Below are 18,148 nucleotides of genomic sequence, written 5' to 3'. Positions count from 1 at the left end.
TGGAGTTATGTGTTAGGAGCTGTGTGAGGGCTCACTTTTTACAGGGCAATGTGTACTTATCAGTGATACCATTTTGAAGTGTATGTGACTTTTTTTGTCACTTATTATTTAAAAAAAAACGTAGGAGTGTTGAAATTACAACAATGTGGGGCTGTTTTTCCATTACGCCATTCACCATATGTGATTTAATATTGTTATATTTTATTGGTACGGGTGTTTTCGCACGCTGTGATGCCCAAGATGTGTATTTTATTTTATTTTTTTGTTTTTTATTGGTTATGTACTTTTGTTTTGGGGAAAGGGGGTTATTTGAATATATAGAACATATACATTTTTCAAAGGTTGTGAACTGGTTACATTTTTTAAATGTTTAACAGTTATGGCCCAGTTCACATTTACTAGTTTGATGCTATTCTTACATACAAGTGTTTTGATTTTCTTTTTAAAAGCCAAGTCTGGAAATGGATCCACATAAGAGAAGACTAAATATGTGATTTATACTTCTCCTTCCATTAGTCTCCACTCCTACAAAATGAAAATGTGAAAAAGCTTAAGATTAGTTCTTATTGCAGGTTTTCATAGTATAAACTTGGATTCAGATTAGACCAGCAATGTGGTATGCCTTTAGATCTTGTGAGAGTTCTTTAAAGACTATATACACCGTTGGGGGCAATTTTATTTAATTTTTTTTATTGCATTGTACTTATTTTTTTTCAATTGGTCTGTATTAAAAATATGGAGCCCCTTTTTCTGTATATAGCTCAGATGTTCTAGTGGCAGCATTTGGATTTTCTAATTTTTCCATCAGTTGGAGAGCTGATGGGCTCCTTATCTCTGCTCTGTGACATTATAAACAGTCATTAAAGCTCAATCCCTATCTTACTGATAAGAATGTGGCCTTCCTAAGTGTTTATGACCTCTTAAGGTGCATTTAGATACACCAGTAATCGCCCAGATTATCTGGATTTTTCGTTCCCAGTCATCCAGCCGTCTAAATGTGCAGCCGATCACCCGATGAATAAGAGAAACGCTCATTCATCGGGTTATCCTGTCTTTCATGCACGCACCACCGATCATGGCTTCTGAGCAGCAGAAAGTGCGGTCTAAACAGCGGTCTGCTGCTCGGAAACGATGATTCTGTACGAGGACGAGGGATCACTAGAACGATCCCCATCCTCATACAGTGAAGGAGATCTCTACATGGAAATGCGCAGTCTCTTTCACTGAACGAGCAGCTGACTGTCGGGATGAAGCATTCCTTCCCGACAGTTGGCTGCTCGTTCAGTTGGCCCATCTAAATCTACCTTTAGTAATTTAGAGATGAGGGTTATTAGATTACTGACACAAAGTGAAAATGAAAGTAGGATTCACCCAGCTAGAAAACCAGAATTACAACAAGGAAGAGTGCAAAAACACCCCATCAATGAATAATAAAATGATATTTATAGCAATAATAAAAATATTATCCACAATACAAACTTGGGAACAAGTAGGGACAAAAACACAGTGGCACACCACCTCTCTAATGGTCTCTAGACTATAGCAATCGGCAATGAAAAACGACCTCAGAAGATGTAAAAAACATATCCCATAACAGGGTAAAAACGGATAGATAGAGATATATATATATATCTCTATCTATATCTCTATCTATATCTCTATGTGTGTATGCATTGGTAAGTATCCCAGAAAGTGACCTGTACATAACAAGAGCAGCAAAATAACGAACAGGTTTACTTGCTAAATTACACATGCAGCATGAATGGCAACATACCAATAAAGAGAAAGATTGAAACAAGGTGGTGGCGCTCCTCGACGCGCGTTTCGTGTGTGATCGCTTCCTCCGCCTGAGGAAGCGATCACACGTTAAACACCTGTCGAGGAGCGCCACCACCTTGTTTCCATCTCTCTCTCTTTTTTGGTATGTTGCCAGGACGGCTCAATATGTTTTAATAAAGACCAATTGGAAAAAAGGATTTTTAGCTCAAAATTAGTCAAATGCAAACAAAAAAAAATGCCCCCAAAGGTGTACATAGCCTTGAAGTACAAATTGCTTTTACCCATCAATTGTATTGTTTTATCATCAAGTAAAATGCGTGGATAAGAGCAGTCCTCATGCCACCATGTTTGTAATTTGGCACAGTCATAAACCATCAAATAGCCCATACAGTCTCTGAATGTGTAGACTGCTAATATTAAAGGGCATCTGTCAGCAGATTTGTACCTATGAATCTTGCTAACCTGTTACATGTGTGCACTTGGCAGCTGAAGGCATCTGTGTTGGTGCCATGTTCATATGTGCCGCATTGCTGAGAAAAATTAAGTTTTAATATATGCAAATGAGCTTCTAGGAGCAACGGGGGCTTTGACGTTACTCCTAGACGCTCAGCTCTCTCTGCAACTGCAGCACCCTCTGCACAGGGTCAGGCAGTAAAAGTGTCATCACACCCGGCCTGGTCAGAGTCCAGAGGTGCAGAGAGAGCAGAGCCTCTAGGTGTAACAGCAACACTCCTGTTGCTCCCAGAGGCTGATTTGCATATATTAAAACATATATTCTCCCAGCAATATGGGCACATATGAACATGGGACCAGCACATATGCCTTCAGCTGCCAAGTGCACATGTAACAGGTCAGCCAGTCTCATAGGTACAAATCTGCTGACAGATGCCTTTAAGTTTTCACACAGCATAGGTGATAAGTCCAACTTCTGGGTCCCTCAGCAGTAGGAGATCCTGAATTGCTTCATGACAATTGAACGGTGGGACACATGCATGCTTACATCTCCATTCACTTCTATGGGACTGCACTAAACCTAGAAAAGATAGTAACTGTAAACACATTGGGGGAGATTTATCAATCTGGTCTAAAGTAGCAACCAGTCAGATTCCACCTGTCATTTTTCAGAGCTCCTTTAGAAAATGAAAGGTGAAATCTGATTGGCTGCTATGGGCAACTAAGCCAGTTCTACTTTACACCAGTTTGATAAATCTCCCCCATTGTTTGCCGCCCTGTAGCATTTTCTGCATGTCTTTGAAAATAAATAGTTTTGGAGGAGAGAAATTCTTCACAGGCTTCATGGATTAATTTTCTGCAAGTCGCTTCCGTTCTGGGCTGGTGAGGGGTGGGGCTTGCCAGTCATTTAGCCCTTCTGCAGATGGGGCACAGCAAGGCAGGAACCAGTTGTCTTACAGCCAGGAGACAGAGGGGCTAATGGTTGTTGTCCTTGAACAAATATGGACAATTTTTATTTATTTTTGAGTATTAGTTGCAACTTGGGACGAACAAGCATCGGAGAAGATTGAAGGAGGCATTGGTGGGGTAGTGTTTTTATTATTTGTGAGTTTTCTATATTTAGTGGTCCTATACAATTAAAATAAAACTAATTATCTACATCCTTCTTATTGCTGCATGGATTGTATGACGGATATCAGTGGTAAGTAAGAACTGAATGCCGAAGTGTTTTATTAACATTTCCTATGAAAGAAGAAACTAAATGATGTAATAGACTAGCTGTTACCTGTTAACATGGATCTGTCACCTGAATAGGATGACCTTTTTGTGCGGGCAGCACACACGTCCATACTCCTATTAGCAAAATGCGCAGGATATACAAGAAAATACACAGGATACAGAGAGCAGCAGTAAGCAGTTTAGAGCTTGGGACAAAAGACACCAGCTGGCCATCCAACAGATTAAAGTCTGACAAAACTGCCTTTTTAGATCAACTGTCACTTAAAGGGAGTCTGTCACCAGCATTTCACTTTAACCTTTCCCACTGCTCTCTTGCATGCTTACAGTTAATCAAAACGTTACCTCTGGCATCTTTCCTGCTCTTATAAATCCGTCAAAAACGATCTTTAGAAGATATGCAAATGAGGACTCGCAAGTGCCTAGGGGCGGCGTTACTCTCTTAGGTGCCCTGCTTGCTCAGCCTTTTCATTGCGTCCCCCCGCACCTTCCACCCGCCCATCCTTTCCTTCTGACCATCTTTCTCATAGCTTGTAATTCCGTCAAGATCCCGTGCCTGCGCACTCTGTCCGTCGGCCGGCGCATGTGCACTGTGATGCCCATTCCTTGTATGGAATCACAGTAATTTATGCGCATGCGCTGATGTTAGCCGGAGCATGCGCAATAGTTACTGTGATGCCATACAAGGAATGGGCATCGCAGTGCGCATGCGCCGGACGGAGTGAGCAGGCGCGGGATCTCGACGGAATTACAAGCTATAAGAAAGACGGTCAGAGGGAAAGGATGGGCGGGTGGAAGGTGCGGCGGCACGCAATGAAAAGGCTAAGCAAGCAGGGCACCTAAGAGAGTAACGCCGCCCCTGGGCACTTGCGAGCCCTCATTTGCATATCTTCTAAAGATCGTTTTTGACGGATTTATAAGAGCAGGAAAGATGCCAGAGGTAACGTTTTTATTAACTGTAAGCATGCTAGAGAGCAGTGGGAAAGGTTAAAGTGAAATGCTGGTGACAGACTCCCTTTAAAATACTAAATTAACCAATTGTTTGCCATGGCCAATGGCAGTCTTTTGTATGCTGAAAAATGTGATTAAGGCTACATTAGTGTTTTTTGTGATTAAGGCTATGTTAGTGGTTTTTCATTGATCTGCAAAAACGCTTCAGTTACAATAATACAACCGCATGCATCCGTCATGAACGGATCCGGTTGTATTATGTCTTCTATAGCCATGACAGATCCGTCTTGACCACCATTGAAAGTCAATGCAGGACGCATCCGTTTTCTATTGTGTCAGAGAAAACTGATATGTCCCCATTGACTTAAATTGTGTTAGAATCCATCTTGCCCCGCACCACATCGCGGACAGAAAACTGCTGCAAGCAGCGTTTTTCTGTCCGTGATGGGGATGCAATGGAACAGAATGCATTTTGGTGCATTCTGTTTCGTTCAGTTCAGTTTTGTCCCCATTGACAATGAATAGGGACAAAGCGGAAGCGTTTTCTTCCGCTATTGAGATCCTATGACGGGTCTTATTAGCGGAATTGAAAACGCTAATGTGAAAGTAGCCTAAAAGCTTTTGTATTTTGTCAGTCGAAACTGCATTATGTTCAATAGCATTGATCAAATTTGACATTTGCCATGGAAGTCCCCCCAAAAAAAACCTCCCTGGTCAGCTGGTTTAGTCTACAGTGTTGATGGTGGTATTGGTCATATGGAAGATCCAACAGTCGACTGATCATTGCTTGGGTATGACCTGCTATCAGAAAGGTAGCGATAGTGCAGCACTTCACCATATTCTCATAAATAGTTGAGGCCTGGTACCCTATTTGAGTCACCACCCCTAAATACTGGTTAAACATGCGGAACGCACATGTCTGATATCCGTGTTTTATGAATCTGCAATTTCTGATTTCTCAAAAACTGATAAGGTTGTATGAATAGTCCCTTAAAATTGACCTATAATAGCCTCGTATAGTTTGCTACATTGAAAAAAAATATTAAAATGTCCCTTTATCCAAGATTGCTTGGTGTACTGTGCTCTTGAAAAGAAAAAATGAATTTCAGTTGTTGAACCTTTCTTTTCTAGGACTTTGTCATAACGCTCATTTTCACCTTTTTGTGGCTTGTGAGTTCATCTGCCTGGGCTAAAGGATTGACTGATATTAAATCTGTGACCAGCCCAAGCATTCTAGCATCAGTCACATGCCCAAAAGAATTCTACTGTTCTCCAGGTCCAGAATTGCACATGGGACGTCTAAACACTTCTGTGGTATGTATATTTAGTGCGGATTTGAGAAGTGGTCTTGAAATGCATATTAACCCCTTAGGGATGCAGCTATTTCTGTACTTGATAATGTTGCAAACATTTTTCCTATCTCCTATAGTCATAACATTTTTATTTTAGGCTACTTTCACATTAGCGGCAGCCTTCTCCGTGCTGCCGCTAGTGCATGTGTGCCGCTGGAAGTTTGCTCTTAAGTTTGCCATATGAGGGCTTGCTTTTCTTAGTGGGGGGGCAGCAAATCCAGTTTTTGTTTTGTTTTTAAAGTGTTCTCCGTGAAGTATAAATTACATAAGTTTATACCTAGGGTCAGTATGATTACAGGGACATCAAAGGTATATAGTTCTTGTCATGTTTTATTCCTTTTACACAATGAAAACACTTAAAGGGCATCTGTTCATATGTGTCTGAATTGCTGAGAAAAAAAAAGGTTTTAATATATGGAAATGAACCTCTAGAAGCAAGTGGGGAATTTCCATTACACCTAGAGGCTCAGCTCTCTCTGCCAATGCTGCTCCCTCTCTACTTTGACATGTGTTTTCACTGCCTGGCCCTTTCAATTAAAGTGGCGAGGGCATAGCAGTTGCAGAAAGGGCAGAGTCTTTAGGTGTAAGGCCAACACTCTTTGCTCCCAGAGGCTCATTTGCATATATTAAAACATAATTTTTCTCAGCAATAGGCGCACATATGTACATGAGTCCAACACAGATGCTTTCAACTGCCAATCGCACATGTAACAGGTCAGCAAGTTTTAAGTGCAAATCTGTCCTTTACTAGATGCCCTTTACCGCTTAGGCTCCCAGCTGTACATGTATGGCTCTAGGAGGGGCTTTAAACATAGTGCCCGCTTGTGCATAGCCGACGGGCCTCTGCAGTTTCAAACGGCAAAGGCTTGTGGCTAATGTCTGCGACCGGCAATAATGCTGATCGCAGGCCTTTAACCCTTTAGATGCTATGGTCAAGCCCAACCACGGAATCTGAATAGGTTAAGACCAGCTTCCCCGTGTGGCTATCGGGGGAAGCCGGTCCTTTGATCTAATAAGCTGAGTTTTTCTGAAGACACCCAGCGTATTAGAGCTGCAGTTTCTATGTTGGCCTGCAGGCCAACATAGGATAATAATAAATTCAGCTTGGACTGTAGTTCTATGGGAAAAATCAATCTAGTGAATATTGTAGCCTCCTATAGGGTCTAACAAAAAGTTTTAAAAAAAATATAAACATTTAAATCGTGCCCCTTTCCCTAGAATAAAAACAAAATACATAAATAATGAAAATATACACATTATGGGCATCCCCGTGCCTAAAAACAGACATACTATTAAAATAAATAAATATTTATCCCATACGCCGAATGGCATAATGAGGGGAAAAAAAACAAACTTATCCCCCCAAAAAAATTCTCCCTCAAAAATGAACCCCTACACATTGCGGTAGGCTACTTTCACACTTGCGTTCGGGGTTCCTCTTGCGAGTTCCGTTTGAAGGCTCTCACAAGCGGCCCCGAACGGATCTGTACAGCCCCAATGCATTCTGAGTGGATGCGGATCCGCTCAGAATGCCTCAGTCTGGCACCGTTTGGCCTCCGTTCCGCTCAGCAGGCGGACACCCGAACGCAGCTTGCAGCGTTCGGGTGTCTGCCTGGCCGTGCGGAGCCAAACTGATCCGTCCAGACTTACAATGTAAGTCAATGGGGACGGATCCGTTTGATATTGACACAATATGGTGCAATTTCAAACGGATCCGTCCCCCATTGACTTTCAATGTAAAGTCTGGACGGATCCGTCTGACTAACTTTTAGACTTAGATTTTTTTATGAAATATAATGCAGACTGATCCATTCTGAACGGATCCGTCTGTGCAGACACCAGACGGATCCGCTCCGAACGCAAGTGTGAAAGTAAACTAAGAATATGGCAACATAAAAAAGCTAATTCTATTTTTTTTATTTTTTTTTTTTATTAAAACACAAACTGCCCAAAGAATGGAAGGCACAGGTCCGTTTTGCCACATAGGGACAAAGCCCATAATTTTTTTTTTTCCTGTTTCCCACTACATTGTATTCCATATTAAGTGGTGGCATTAAAAAGTACAACTTGTCCTGCAAAAAACAAGCCGATGTCTATGGCAGACCTGGAGGCCTTTTATTAGGACCTCAGCTGCCACCGCAACTCATGGGCATTCCGGAGTTGTGCTGTGGGGTTGCCAGGGGAATTTCTGATTGTAAAACGGTATAGGCGCTGTGATCACTATTGCCTGCAGCATCAAAGGCGTTCAATGGCGAGGATTGGAGTTAGCTCTGATCCGACCCTTGTAGTGGGGTGTCTGTGATTATGTTACAGCTTATATCTACTCTGGATTGGGCATGCTTAGTTTCTGAGCCCAAAAGTTACATTTATAATGCTGTGCTGTGGCTGCCACCACCAGCCTAGTAAATGTGCAGGGAGGGAAAGTAGATAGCTAACATGCTTTATTGGATAAGATTAGGCAGAAAATAAAACCTGCTAGCATAGCGGGCATCCTCAAACTACAGCCCTCCAGCTGTTGCAAAACTACAACTCCCAGCACATGCCCGAACAGCCTACTGGTATCAGCCTACAGCAGGGCATTGTGGGAGTTGTCGTTTTCCAACAGCTGGAGGGCTGCAGTTTGAGGACCCTGCATAAATAGAAATATCTATCTCCATTCCTTGTTTCCATTGGTGGTTTAGTTGCTTTTACTTTATACTCTTGCTTTCCTTATTATGAGAGCAGCACTTGTGATTGAGGCTTGTGAAGGTTTTGGGTAGTTGTGAGACTGGAATTTCTTCTTAGAAACCAGCAGCCAGGCAGGCAATGAATATATATACAAGCAAACTGAGCTGGAGTCAGTTTAAGGGCCATTCACACTCCTTTCAATGGGGCCGCAAAAGATGCGGATAATACACTGTGTGCTGTGCACATCTGTACTTCTGTTCCGCTGCCCGCAAAAAAGATAGAACATGTCCTATTCTTGTCCGCAATTGAGGACAAGAAAAGGCATTTCTATAATAGGGCCGGCCGTTCGCACACACCTGGTATCTGTTTATTTTTGTAGTTTGCAGAAACGGCACTATTCTTGGCCATTGGCTGTCTGGTATAACATTTCAGCTGCATTTACATGAGACCCTTTTAAAGGGTTTCTACCACTTTGATTTCACATAATTAGGTGTCAGACACTAGCGATCCGCTAGTGTCTGCTCTGCCAAACAATCCTGCTATAATAGCTTTTGGGGCAGCCGTTTACCTAAAAAAAGAACTTATATTAATATGCTAATGACCCTCTAGGTGCTATGGGGGCGTCATTAGCACCTAGAGGATCGGTCTACCGTCACAAGATGCCGCCGCCCAGCGCGTCCCTCCAGCCCGCCCATCTCCTCCGGAATGCGATCAAACGGACACTTCACGCGCATGCGCCGTGCGCGGCTGTATTCAGCGCATGCGCAGTGAATGTCCGACCGCTTCCCTGCTCAGACATCTTCACTGCGCCTGCGCCGATGACGTCACAGTGCTCCATCGGCGCAGTGGAGATGTCTGAGCAGGGAAGCGGTCGGACATTCACTGCGCATGCGCCGAATACAGCCGCGCATGCGCGTGAAGTGTCCGTTTGATCGCATTCCGGAGGAGATGGGCGGGCTGGAGGGACGCGCTGGGCGGCGGCATCTTGTGACGGTATACCGATCCTCTAGGTGCTAATGACGCCCCCATAGCACCTAGAGGGTCATTAGCATATTAATATAAGTTCTTTTTTTAGGTAAACGGCTGCCCCAAAAGCTATTATAGCAGGATTGTTTGGCAGAGCAGACACTAGCGGATCGCTAGTGTCTGACACCTAATTATGTGAAATCAAAGTGGTAGAAACCCTTTAAATCTTGGACAATCCCGTTGGAGCCCAAAAAAATCTGAAAAAAAAAGTAGCCATTACATGTTAATTGGTTCATGTTTATGTGGATTGAGTTTGTAATTTTTCATGTTAAGAGTGGCGGAAAGCAGTCTTTTAGAGATGCTGGCATACACTATGAGCATACAGATTAGGATAGGGATGCACTGAGACCTTTTCCAGACTAATCGAACAATGAGCAATTTTTCAACAGATTTTCAATATAAAAGGAAAAAAAGAAGCTGCTAATTTCTTTAACCCTTAGGATATCTGAGGTTTTGTGTTTTCATTTTTCTTCACTATCTTCCTTGAGACATAACTTTTTTATTTTTCCGTACACATATCTGTATGGGGGCTTATTTTTTACTGGACAAGTTGTACTTTCTAATGCCACCATTTAAGGCTACTTTCACACCTGCGTTCAGGTGTCCGCTCGTGAGCTCCGTTTGACGGGGCTCACAAGCGGCCCTGAACGCAGCCGCCTGGCCCTAATGCATTCTCAGTGGAGGCAGATCCACTGAGAATGCATCCGTTTGCCAGCGCTCAGCCTCCGCTCCGCTCAGTGAGCGGACACCTGAACACTGCAAGCGGCGTTCGGGTGTCCGCCTGGCCATGCGGAGGCGAGCGGATCCGTCCAGACTTATAATGGAAGTCAATGGGGACGGATCCGCTTGAAGATGACACCATATGGCTCAATCTTCAAGCGGATCCGTCCCCCATTGACTTTCAATGTAAAGTCTGAACGGATCCGCTCAGGCTACTTTCACACTTACAAATTTTTCTAAGTTATAATGCAGACGGATCCGTTCTGAACGGATGCAAACGTCTGCATTATAGGAGCGGATCCGTCTGGTGAAACATCAGACGGACCCGCTCCGAACGCTAGTGTGAAAGTAGCCTAATATGGCATACAATATAGTGGGAACAGGAAAGAAATTCCAAATGGGGTGGAATTGGAAAACAAAATGTAATTCCTCCATCGTTTTCCAGGTTTTGTTCCCTTTGCGTGCCCTTCATTCTCTGGGTCAGTAGAATTACAACAATACCACATATGTAGGGCTGAAACGATTATTCGAATAACTCGATTAAATCGAGTCAAAAAATTCATCGATGCAGTTTCCCTGCATCGAGGAATCGTTTACACCACGTGATCACGGAGCGGGAGTGAAATTAAGCGTCTCACTCACCGCTTCCGTGTCCTCCGGAGGTCAGAGAGGCAGGACTAAGCCGGCCGGCACAGAGGAGGGAGGAGGAGGGAGTCCCTCCCTCCCCACTGTGCGCGACTGCCGCTGAACACCAATGAGGACAGAGTAGGAGTAGGAGGAGGGGAGGGACTGTGGCCACTGCACTACCAATGAATCTGCCGGCCATATCCCACAGGGTCCCCCTCCCCCCCCCCCATCATTGGTGGCAGTTTGCAGTTCCGATCGGAGCCCCAGCAGTGTAATGCTGGGGCTCCGTTCGGTTACCATGGCAGTCAGGACGCTACTGAAGTCCTGGCTGTCATGGTATGTTAGTGAGCAGAGAGCAGCGCATTATACTCGCGTGCGCTGTGGCCGCCGGTCGCTCCTTCTTCTGTCTGTGCGGCGGATTGCTAATGCTTACAGCATTAGCAATGCGCCGCACAGACCTATGAGAAGGGGCGACCGGCGGCCACAGCGCACGTGAGTATAATGCGCTGCTCTCTGCTCACTAACATACCATGGCAGCCAGGGCTTAAGTAGCGTGACTCCTGGCTGCCATGGTAACCGATCGGAGCCCCAGCATTACACTGCTGGGGCTCCGATCGTAACTGCAAACTGCCACCAATGATGGGGGGGGGGGGGGGGGAGGCAGATCAGAGGCTGGGGGGAGGGGGGGAGGCAGATCAGAGGCTGGGGGGAGGGGGGGAGGCAGATCAGAGGCTGGGGGGAGGGGGGGAGGCAGATCAGAGGCTGGGGGGAGGGGGGGAGGCAGATCAGAGGCTGGGGGGAGGGGGGAGGCAGATCAGAGGCTGGGGGGAGGGGGGGAGGCAGATCAGAGGCTGGGGGGGAGGGGGGAGGCAGATCAGAGGCTGGGGGGAGGGGGGAGGCAGATCAGAGGCTGGGGGGAGGGGGGAGGCAGATCAGAGGCTGGGGGAGGGGGGAGGCAGATCAGAGGCTGGAGGGGGGGGAGGCAAGATCAGAGGCTGGAGGGGGGGGGGAGGCAGATCAGAGGCTGGAGGGGGGGGAGGCAGATCAGAGGCTGGAGGGGGGGGGGGAGGCAGATCAGAGGCTGGAGGGGGGGGGGAGGCAGATCAGAGGCTGGAGGGGGGGGGAGGCAGATCAGAGGCTGGAGGGGGGGGGGAGGCAGATCAGAGGCTGGAGGGGGGGGGGAGGCAGATCAGAGGCTGGAGGGGGGGGGGGAGGCAGATCAGAGGCTGGAGGGGGGGGGGGGAGGCAGATCAGAGGCTGGAGGGGGGGGGGAGGCAGATCAGAGGCTGGAGGGGGGGGGGAGGCAGATCAGAGGCTGGAGGGGGGGGGGAGGCAGATCAGAGGCTGGAGGGGGGGGGGAGGCAGATCAGAGGCTGGAGGGGGGGGAGGCAGATCAGAGGCTGGAGGGGGGGAGGCAGATCAGAGGCTGGAGGGGGGGGAGGCAGATCAGAGGCTGGAGGGGGGGGAGGCAGATCAGAGGCTGGAGGGGGGGGAGGCAGATCAGAGGCTGGAGGGGGGGGAGGCAGATCAGAGGCTGGAGGGGGGGGAGGCAGATCAGAGGCTGGAGGGGGGGGAGGCAGATCAGAGGCTGGAGGGGGGGGAGGCAGATCAGAGGCTGGAGGGGGGGAGGCAGATCAGAGGCTGGGGGCAGGGAGATGGAGAGAGTGGTTAATGGAGGCTGCAGGCACCACCTTGGTATGTATAAAGTTATTGGTTTAGAGAGGGGTTAATGAAGGCACCTCCAAGGTGCTTTCATTAACCTCTTCAAACCAATAACTTTATACATGCCTAATGCCAAGGTGCTTCCATTAATCCCTCCAAACCCAATGGGCATGTATAAAGTTATTGGTTTGGAGGGGTTAATGGAAGCACCTTGGAGGTGCCTTCATTAACCCCTCTAAACCAATAACTTTATACATACCTAATTACGTATGTTATTTTAAGTAGCTTTTTCTTATTAGATTACTCGATGAATCGAGAAATATAATCGATAGAATACTCGATTACAAAAATATTCGTTTACTGCAGCCCTACACATATGTATAGGTTTTTATGTCTAAATAGTGAAAAATTAAATGTAAACTTTGAAGAAAAGGATTTTTTTTTGCATCCCCATATTCTTTTTTTGTAGTTATATTAACTAATTTTTAATCCGAATAGTAATAAAGATTTATTATTTTCATTTGTAGGTCACCCCCTTTCCGTAGAATAAAAAAAATACATAAATAAAAAAAATATATTTATTTTATCCTACGGCAAGGGGGTGACCTACAGTCACTGATATTGATGAGCGGTATTAAAAATAAACACTAGGGGCCCTATTCCTTGTATCCCTATGATATTTTACATCATACACTGATCAATTAAGGGCCCTACCTTTCACTAAGCTCTAGTCTGGCTAATAACAGCTAACCCTACTCAACACGTTTCTAAGACCCTATTGCGGGCTTTTCATCAGAAGCTTGTCGGGCATGCGGTTATAATAATAGCATTGTAGCCAAACAGTCAGAGTGCACGTGGAGCATGTGGCGGTACCAGCACTGGTATGGCCATACGCACCCACGCTTTTTCTGCTGTTTAAATAGGGACGGAGGTTAAAAGGGAGGCTTGGCCGAGACGGCCAATCAGCGCAGAGGGGCGTGGCTCACTGCCGTGAACCATCCCAGGAGTCGTGCTGCCTCGTAGTGTACAGTATTGCCTCCCAGAGCAAAGTATAGAGATAAATGGGGGAAAGGGGGGTGATTTTAACTTTATATTTTTAATTTTTTAAATATATTTTTAAGTTAATTTTTTTTTTTTTAATTCTGAACAATCATGGGTCTTTTGGATCTATTATCTGTACAGAATTGCTCATTTCTTATGTGGGCCTGCCACCTGGTGGCCAAAATAAGAATTACAGCTTCAATACCCTGGGTCTCCTCAGAGACCCAGCTCATTGAATTCAATTACCGACATCCTCATTGGCCGCAGAGGAAGCCGGTAAGAAGCCAAGATGTGCAAGTGTCTGGGTTTTACACCCTTTAGATGCTATGATCTCACTTGATCATGGCATCTAGACTTTAACGACCTTGTTTGGCATTATTGCCGTTCGCGGTCATTAGCCGCAGGTTTCTGCTGTTTGAAACGCGGGTGTGAGCTGGCACCATGTTTGCACTTTGCTTCAACTCCATACATGCCCTCTGCAGACTCTGCCCTAAGCTACACACCAGAGCTCATAGGTGAGTTGCAGAAGACAAGAAAATATTAGTCTGTTGTGTATGCTCTAGTAGCCAGTGTGAAAAGTGAAATATTTCATAAGTTATACACTATGGGGTGGATTTTGCTGTGTATTTACACAGTTTTCTGGCATAAATGCGATGGAAAATATGTTGTTCTGGTCAAATGCCTTATAGATTAAACATCTTCTTTTTTTTTTTTTTTTTTTTTTTTTTTTTGCACACCTTAAAGGGGTTGTCCAGGTTCAGAGCTGAACCTGGACATACCTCCATTTTCACCCAGGCAGCCCCCCTGACTTGAGCATCGGAGCAGTTCATGCTCCGATGCTCTCCTTTGCCCTGCGCTAAATCGCGCAGGGCAAAGGCATTTTTCAGAGTTCCGGTCACATACCGGGGCTCTCCATGGGGCTGACAGGAACCCTGGTGACGTCACCGGCACTGATGGGCGGGATTTGGCTCTGCCCTAGCCAGTAAAACGGCTAGGGCAGAGCTAAAGCCCGCCCCTCAGAGCCGGTGATGTCACCGAACACACCGCTGGGCGGAAGTTACCGCCCGGCAGTGTGTTATTGAAAACAAAAGAGCCCGTGCCCTGCGTGATCTAGCGCAGGGCACGGGAGCGCATCGGAGCATGAGATGCTCCGATGCTAGGCTCAGGGGGGCTGCCGGGGTGAAAATAAGGGTATGTCCGGGTTCAGCTCTGAACCCGGACAACCCCTTTAATGTATTAGAAAATAGTGGGCAGGGCTTGGAGTCAATTGAATTTTACTAAATTTAATTTACTAGAGAATAGTGTAAATGGAAAATTTCTAAATCACTATATTTAAAAAAAAATATGTCTATATCCACTTTAAAAAATTCTGTAAGTTCATGAGTAGGGATGAGTGAACCCAAACTTTACAGGTTCGGGTGGTGTCGAAATTTCAGTATGGATTCCGTTATAATGGAATATAATGGAATTCATGGATGGAATGCAGAACGGAAGCCTTTAAGAGGCATTCCGTTTTGATCCGTCATAATAGAAGTCTATGGCCAAGCATAACAGATCCGTCTTGCTTCCGTTATGCAGGACGTCACAGCAGTACAGTGCTGGCTGAAGGGATATGCCCCCCTGCTGCTGGGTCTGGCTGTGCAGCTGAAACAGAGAATTATATGGCTGGAAAATACATTAGGAAAGCCCAAAATTATTATTATTATTATGCAAGTTTTTTTTTTTTTTTTTTAAATAAACTCCGGTACGCTTTAATAGTTGCACCTATCAATTCCCATTTTCCCACTTTGACTGTTTTCAATAAATGAGGCCAATCCACTGTCATCTGTAGCTGACAGTGTGTTTCCTATTAAATTAGTAGTAGAGCAAAGTGGGCCACTGTTACAGTACTTTGTAAGGGCTGAATCCTCCATTTTTTTCCTTAGCTTTAAATACCGTATATAGATTTTACATGGCTGCAGATAAGAATTATTTTTATTTATTTTTTTAAACTGAAGTTTTTTAATTGTCTGTTTTTGGTTTTCAGGCTTTTGGGTTCTTGAATTTGGTTTTGTGGGCAGGAAATGCTTGGTTTGTTTATAAGGAAACAAACCTCCATACACAGCCGCCCTCATCCGATCCGGAACAAGGCCCACCGCCTTCCTCCAAGTAATAGAGAGTCAGACGTCCATCTATCACTGCCTATTTTGTCTCTTACGTGCAGGTAGCCAAGAAGACGTTGATCTAGAAATGGGTAGAAGTAGGAATTTTCTACAGGCTTGTGATACTTTTGTTCTTCTTATATAAAAGCCTACAATGTGATTATACCGTACAGTACATGTCTTCATGGTAAACCAGCAGGTTGTCAAAATACCTAGCCCTCACTATCAGTACCTAAAATGTAACTTGTGAGACCTCAGATTCAGATAATGATCCAGGTAACTGTTCTTTCAAATGAATGGAAATTGTAATACTTGTAACATCGTGTGCAAAATGTGGGGAGTGTAGCAATTACGGTCATGTGTAAGGCCGAATTCACCATGAATCCCATCACCTTTTCTGACGCATCCGATTTCGTAAATACTCGCAATGCTCAATAAGTGACACTTATGGAGCAGATATTCATGTGAACTGTGGTATGCTTTTCTGTCATTCCTCTTCACAACTGGGCATTGCTACAAGTTTATTATAAATTGCCAGGAGGAATAACAGAAGAAAAGCACAGTTCTAAAATGGCTAACTGGTCAACTGTAGTGTAATCTGCCTAACATGTTATAAACCTCAGTTCATGTGTGTATGTATGTATATATATATATATATATATATATATATATATATATATATATATATATATATATTACACACATAATTTTTTTTCTTTTCGTATCACTTCCAATTAGACTCTGAAAATCTTTTAAATGCAAAAGTATAGGTTACATCCAGTAATGACAGTGAGGGGTAATTCTATTAGTGTGCGTTTTGCAGGAATTTTCTGTTACTCTCCTGCCATCTTCTTATGGTGGGCAGTGAATTTTGATGGCTCAGTGGAGAAGTCTTTCTTTTTTTTCCCCCTCTCTCTTGAAACATGGCTATTATAAAACTGTAGCCAATTTCCAAAGATTATAAGTAGTGTTGAGCAAATCGAAGTGCAAAGTTATTCACCACTTCGGAGACTTCGGTGATGACAAATTTCCCTTACCGGAGCCCATACATTTGAATCCTGTATGGAGATGGATCTGGATCTCTATCTTGGATCTGAAGCTCGATTCACTCAACACTAATTATAAGTATAGCATTCTTAACGCAACACTAAGTACTTTTCCAGCCTTAATGTAAATAGCTGAATTGGTGTAAAACTTGCGATGTACTGTACTAAGATTGCCAAACTGCTGTAATATTCCTTTCTGTAATGACATGCTCTGCACACATGCTTTTTATTTACCGCTCTTTGAACCTTTTCTATTTTACAACTAGTGATGCATTATTTGTCTGTACCTGTTTATTAGACTCGCGTAAAGGGTTATCCCAGTTTAAGCACATACATGTTATTCATTGTTTAATGAAGAGTTATGCAGTTCTCCATTATTTCTGTATCAGTTCCTCATGGGTTTTAAGATCTCTGCTTGTTGTCATTCAGTAGTACCCGTTGAGTTGAGAGGGTTTCTTCTGCTCTGAAAAAGATGGACATGGACTCTGCTTCAAAATTCTGCTCAGTTCTTGATCTTTTTTTTTTTTTTTTTTTTGCAGTGTGTTTTTTCAAACCACAAATGGGGGGGGAGAAACATTGTATGTAAATTACCGTGCAGCTTTCTCATTGGCGGATCAACGCATTTAACACACAGATTTTAGGTGCAGAATCCTCGGCAAAATCCATGCCAAAAAAAAACTATGAACTTTACTGTTGAACGACAACAAGCAGAGATATTGAAGACTATAAATAAGGAAGGGATCAGCAACCTTTGGCACTCCAACTGTAGTGAAACTGCAACTCTCAGTGTGCACATTTGCGTGGTTGTTTTCAGAACCCCCATAGAAATGAGTGCAGCATGCTGGTGACTCCGCCATATATCATTACTACAGAAAATATATTGGAAAAAAACATAACATTTAGGCCTCATGCACATGAGCGTTTTTGTGGTCGTGTGCATGTTCACTTCAACGGGGCCGCAAAAGATGAGGACAGCACTCCGTGTGCTGTCCGCATCTACTGCACCATTCCGTGGCCCCGCAAAAAAAAATATAGCATGTCCTATTCTTGTCCGTTTTGTGGACAAGAATAGGCATTTCTACAATGGGCAAATTGCGGAAGGCACACGGGCGGCTTCTGTTTTTTGCAGACCGCAAAAAACGGCACAGTCGTGTGCATGAGGCCTTACTTTTAGAATGAATATCCTTTGTTTGCTGACACTATAATACCCCTTTAATGTAGGTGAATTAAGTGTTGTGGTTTTTTTTTATTTTTATTTTTTTAGTAAAGATCCACGCATTAGCATCCGCCATCTTTTTGTTATATTTCTGATTCAGCACTGTTATATATGGGTTATTCTTATGCTGCTTCCCTTGTTATCCATACCCTGAAGTGCTAAAATAAAACACTGTTGAATACCTGTTGTGTTCGTGTCATTAATTAGTTGTTTTATGCATGATATATCGTA

The 18,148-nt window shown here is 44.3% G+C and overlaps 1 protein-coding gene across 1 annotated transcript in view; it reads left to right on the top strand.

Moving 5' to 3' along the window:
- Positions 1 to 17,577, top strand: part of SYPL1 (synaptophysin like 1) — a 40,478-nt gene extending 22,901 nt beyond the window's left edge. The window contains exons 5-6 of the mRNA XM_044280181.1: positions 5,551 to 5,733; positions 15,541 to 17,577. Of these exons, the coding sequence (XP_044136116.1) occupies positions 5,551 to 5,733; positions 15,541 to 15,666 (309 nt within the window). The 3' untranslated portion in view covers positions 15,667 to 17,577. The remainder of the gene's footprint in view (positions 1 to 5,550; positions 5,734 to 15,540) is intronic.
- Positions 17,578 to 18,148: the final 571 nt, after the last annotated feature.

The sequence above is a fragment of the Bufo gargarizans genome, chromosome 2, assembly GCF_014858855.1.
Source record: "Bufo gargarizans isolate SCDJY-AF-19 chromosome 2, ASM1485885v1, whole genome shotgun sequence".
In the NCBI taxonomy this organism is placed as follows: domain Eukaryota; kingdom Metazoa; phylum Chordata; class Amphibia; order Anura; family Bufonidae; genus Bufo; species Bufo gargarizans.
Note: the sequence above shows the minus strand (reverse complement) of the source record. Positions and strands in the feature narration are given on the sequence as shown.